The sequence below is a fragment of the Salvia miltiorrhiza genome, chromosome 8 (assembly GCF_028751815.1).
Source record: "Salvia miltiorrhiza cultivar Shanhuang (shh) chromosome 8, IMPLAD_Smil_shh, whole genome shotgun sequence".
NCBI classification, from domain to species: Eukaryota; Viridiplantae; Streptophyta; class Magnoliopsida; order Lamiales; family Lamiaceae; genus Salvia; species Salvia miltiorrhiza.
This window is the reverse complement of record NC_080394.1, coordinates 8,485,223-8,490,500: the sequence shown is the minus strand read 5'-3', so window position 1 is coordinate 8,490,500 and position 5,278 is coordinate 8,485,223. Positions and strand designations below refer to the sequence as shown.

Here is a 5,278-nt window from a genome sequence, read left to right as displayed (position 1 = left end):
TGTATAAAGAAGCGATCAAATGTAATTTTTTATATATGCAATAGCATTAGACTGATAGTAACTTAACTTGGGGAACACGTAATTAAAGGCAAACGAATTTTAGAAAAAAATGTGAGCAACAAGTTTCTTATAACTAGAATGATGATAAGTCCATCTGAATTCACAAAAATTTCTGTCAACTAGGTTCCAGAGAAGACAATTCCCTATGAATTTTTGTTTTATTATGATAATAAGCAAGAGTTAGAGACAATCTGTTTCAAGTGTATGATTATACATATTGAAACCTATTTTCAGTCATGAACAACTGTACGTGAAAATCTCAAAAGTAACTAGAAAAATAGGTCTAAAGATTTTAGTATCAAATAAGAATGGTCATAGGCATGACACAACAACTAACGTGTGTATGATAAAAATTTTGATAGACTAACAGTTTATCTCTTAATATTTTGTAGGTCAATAATAAGATAGATAATTTAAGTCAATTTTAAATAAATACCATATATTTTTTATTTTAAAATAATTTATTTAATATTTTATTTTAATAAAATAAAACATCACAAAATTATGTAATAGACACTAATAGTAATATGTACTTCCGTGGAATTTCGATGGGCCACTCGCTAGTTATTGATTAAATAGGTTGCAAATACAAGTACATGTAGAAGCAGGAATACGCAGTGCAGTTGTCTATCTGTGTGCATCAGATCTTATTCGATCCAACGGTCCACCAAAAACCCTAATCACTTCTTCATCTTTCTTCACTCTTATATATAGCGTTCCCTTCCTATTTCCCACATATATTCATACCACTCTCTCTATCTACAACTCTTCGGCGACGTATTTCTCTCTAAGGTCGGCCTCTTACCCTTCTCCATGAATTCATGCGCTTACTTGTATCTATATATCTAGTGTATGCGTTTTTTATTTACTAATTACTGGAGTATTTTTTTCGCCTGCTATCTATCGTATTATACCGTCGATTTATCTGTAATTCGATTTGTATTTGACGAACCATTTTTTTTTTGCGTGTTAATTTGAGCCTTAGGTTCGTTAGTTGATTTTGTATCATGTATGTATGCTATGTCTCCGATCTGAATTTTTCCGTGCTATATTGGCCTTTGATTTGGTGAAAAAATCGTGAATCGTTTGATATGTCGAAAATTTATATTGGAACTAGATTATATGATGGTTAATCTGGTTTATTGGTTACTAGCAGTATGTTATTCGTTTTTTGATTTAATCCACTAGCTGATTGTTTAGTTATTTAGTTTGTGGAGTCGCTAATTCTTTTCTCAAGTTGAATATGACTATGTTGTACATTTACTGGCATTTAAACTTTTAACTTATTATTACTTGCTGGGATTCTTGTGTGACTTTTTATTTGCCACAGTTGACATTAGCTTGATATAGTCTTCTTATTTGCATTTGTTGTTTTTTTAGAGTTAATCATGGGTAAAGAAAAGACTCACATCAACATTGTGGTCATTGGCCATGTCGATTCTGGAAAATCGACCACCACCGGTCACTTGATCTACAAGCTTGGTGGTATTGACAAGCGTGTCATTGAGAGGTTCGAGAAAGAAGCTGCTGAGATGAACAAGAGGTCATTCAAGTATGCCTGGGTGCTGGACAAGCTCAAGGCTGAGCGGGAACGTGGTATCACCATTGATATTGCTTTGTGGAAGTTCGAGACCACCAAGTATTACTGCACTGTCATTGATGCTCCTGGACATCGTGACTTTATCAAGAACATGATTACGGGTACCTCACAAGCTGACTGTGCTGTCCTCATCATCGATTCCACCACTGGTGGTTTTGAGGCTGGTATTTCCAAGGATGGTCAGACCCGTGAGCATGCATTGCTTGCTTTCACTCTTGGAGTGAGGCAAATGATTTGCTGCTGCAACAAGGTATATAGATTTTTAGAACGTAGTAATTGCTTATTTCTCTTGCTGTTTCTCATTCTTATGTTAATTCCATCTAACCTTTTAATATATCAATGCCATGCAGATGGATGCCACCACACCAAAATACTCCAAGGCTAGGTATGATGAAATCATTAAGGAAGTTGCTTCCTATCTCAAGAAGGTTGGATACAATCCTGACAAGATCCCGTTTGTCCCCATTTCTGGTTTTGAGGGAGACAACATGATTGAGAGGTCCACCAACCTGGACTGGTACAAAGGCCCAACCCTTCTTGAGGCACTAGACCAGATCCTGGAGCCCAAGAGGCCATCAGACAAGCCTCTCCGTCTTCCACTTCAGGATGTGTACAAGATTGGTGGTATTGGTACTGTGCCTGTGGGTCGTGTTGAGACTGGTATGATCAAGCCCGGTATGGTTGTCACCTTTGCCCCATCTGGTCTGACAACTGAAGTTAAGTCTGTTGAGATGCACCACGAGGCCCTGCAAGAGGCTCTTCCTGGTGACAATGTTGGGTTCAATGTTAAGAATGTTGCAGTCAAGGATCTGAAGCGTGGTTATGTTGCCTCCAACTCCAAGGATGATCCTGCCAAGGAAGCTGCCAACTTCACCTCCCAGGTCATCATCATGAACCACCCAGGACAGATCGGAAATGGATATGCCCCAGTTCTCGATTGCCACACCTCTCACATTGCTGTGAAGTTTGCTGAGATCTTGACCAAGATCGACAGGCGTTCTGGTAAGGAACTTGAGAAGGAGCCCAAGTTCCTGAAAAATGGTGATTCTGGTATGATTAAGATGATTCCGACTAAGCCCATGGTGGTGGAAACCTTCTCCGAGTACCCACCTCTGGGACGATTTGCTGTGCGTGATATGCGACAGACTGTTGCTGTTGGGGTTATTAAGAGCGTTGAGAAGAAGGATCCGAGTGGTGCCAAGGTTACCAAGGCTGCTGCCAAGAAGGGAGTCAAGTGAATGGTGCTGGCTTCGACTTCTACTGATGTAGAAGTCTATTTATTCGATAAATTGAGTCATAAAAATCATTTAAGTTTTGTTACTTGTTTAGGTCATTTATTCTTCGTGTGCTTTTGTTTTCTGCATTCCACCTCGCTTAGTCGATCCCAGCATTGGGTCCTTGACCGGCGGTGGCAGATCTCATCTGCATATGGGATTCCTATATTTTAGTTTTCTCTGTTTGAGGTGCTCCATTTTATGGGCGGCTCGAGAGTTTTGTGTGGCGTTTCCTTGTCAAATTACAGCATATTTTGTTTTTACAGTATTTCGAAAATTGTCTTGTTTTAGTTTATTCTGAAATTGTTTTTTAATTTCACTTTGTGTTGAAAACTTGAAATGAGTTTTAAGTTTATACTAACATTTGCTCTTGCACCACATATTTTTATATTTCTATATTTATATAAAATTGATATTAATTCAATGGTTATATTTATAAATATATTTTAAAAAATTTATATTGCTATATTTATTATCATATTTATAAATTTATTTAAAACAAAATTTTAATTGAAATATTGAAAAAAAAAACAAAAAAAGTAAAGAAGAATTCACAATAATAGAAAATAATATTATGAAAAAGCCAAAAATAAAGTTAATTAAAATAAAATAAAAAGAACAAAATAAAAGTTTATTAAAAAAAGTGGAGAAACGAGAGAATTCTTTTTAAATTTTAATCTTTAAATAAATTTAAATTTTTAATTAAATAATTACATAAAATATATCAAATTAAATATCATGATCTTTAATTTGATATACATATTAAATATTTTATAATTAATCGAATTTTACAATTTTAGAAAGAAATAAAATAAAAAAGAAAAGAAAAAAAAGGAAAAAAAATAATTTACAAACAAACTTTCAATTTTGATATTAAACTACAAAATTGCCACTGAATTCTTAAATCAATTTTAAATTGAAAGCTTACCTTTTAATATAGTACTATAACTTTTTGATGAATTATAACTATGATGACGCTCTCTTCTCCCTCGCTAACCCTAGCCTCATGCCATCCTTAACCGCCGCCGCCGCCGTCCGTTCTCCCGGCAGATGGCTTCCACGGTCGTTGGTCCAGATAAGGGGGGACTCAATCTCCCCTCGGTTTCAGCCAATTTTGAAGCACCTCGATCTCAATCTACTTATTAATCCCTTTCTCCGTTTCAGCGTTCTCTGCTCATGGGGTCGGGATCTTCTGCCGGAGCAGTTGCAGGTCGGCCGCGCTCGCCCGTTGCTGCTAAGGCTCCGATCGGTTCTATCGTCCCTACTTCTGTAGTCGACAACTCCTCCAAGAACCCTAACGTGCAGGAAACTAGGGTTTCTTATGCGATTGCCACAGGCAAGAAGACGGATCTGGCAGCGCATAACTTCCATGATCTCAAGCCCACGAAAGAGGGTGATCAGTTATCCCTCAAAATACCGATGGATCTTTATCTTAAGGAAGTCAAGGAATTCGAATTTGCTTTGACGGGGCGCTTGCTGCTTCGGAAAGGTGATAAGCCTCGATCAACTATGGAACTTAAACTGGAGCTTCAGGACTTATGGAATTTAACCTCTCATTGGCAACTCATTCCGTTGGGAAAAGGTTATTTTACGCTCCGATTTACTTCGGCAGCGGACTTTACGATAGCAAAGGCGAAAATGGTTTGGGAACTCTCAAAGGGGCATCTCTGACTCCGTAAATGGACCCGAAATTTTGATCCTTTTAAAGAGAACTCTCCTTTGGCGAATGTTTGGGTTCGCATACACTATCTGCCAATTGAGTATTGGAATCCACAGGTGATCTCCGGGATTGGACGGTTTTTGGGTCATCCTTTGAAGATTGATAGAGCGACGGTGGGGCGCGAATTTGGGCAATTTGCACGCATACTAGTTGAAATGGATATGTCTCACAATCCCCCTTCTTCTCTTCTGATTGACCGCGGGGATATTTCATTTTACGTTGAATTTGTCTTCGAAAATTTACCGCTCTATTGTGATAGTTGCAAAATAACTGGTCATGCACAGGATACGTGTCGGAAAAAAAGACGTGTAGAGCCGGCCTCTAGATCGACTCTACGACTGTTGAAGGCGTGCCTGAACTACCAGATCCGAAGACACTGCCTGGCACTGAGTGGCAGGTTGTTGAGAGGGGAAAGAAACACGTGGCTTCAACGGATCTGGCCGCCGAGGCGCAACAGCGTTCTCCGGGGAACTCCTTTGCTCTTCTTTCGACGGAAGAGCAAGAAATACAGCAAGAGCAGCAACAACTCCAGGTTGTTTCGGCGGTTCAGGAGCTGCGACCTCATAGTCCTGATTTGCCAGCTGCGGCGACGGCTCCGGATGACAAGGGGGATGATATTCAGCA

The 5,278-nt window shown here is 38.7% G+C and overlaps 1 protein-coding gene across 1 annotated transcript; it reads left to right on the top strand.

Moving 5' to 3' along the window:
* Positions 1 to 666: 666 nt before the first annotated feature.
* Positions 667 to 3,202, top strand: LOC131000681 (elongation factor 1-alpha-like). Its single transcript, XM_057926710.1, has 3 exons — positions 667 to 852; positions 1,441 to 1,910; positions 2,011 to 3,202. Exons 2-3 carry the CDS (start codon positions 1,449 to 1,451, stop codon positions 2,896 to 2,898), a joined length of 1,350 nt encoding a protein of 449 aa, XP_057782693.1. The 5' UTR covers positions 667 to 852; positions 1,441 to 1,448; the 3' UTR covers positions 2,899 to 3,202.
* Positions 3,203 to 5,278: the final 2,076 nt, after the last annotated feature.

What these genes read in the sequence shown, in the direction of transcription:
- LOC131000681 (XM_057926710.1), top strand. Translation starts at nt 1,449, where the DNA reads ATGGGTAAAGAAAAGACTCACATCAACATTGTGGTCATTGGCCATGTC. An exon ending in TGATTTGCTGCTGCAACAAG is followed by an intron (nt 1,911 to 2,010) that starts GTATATAGATTT and finishes AATGCCATGCAG; the next exon opens with ATGGATGCCACCACACCAAA.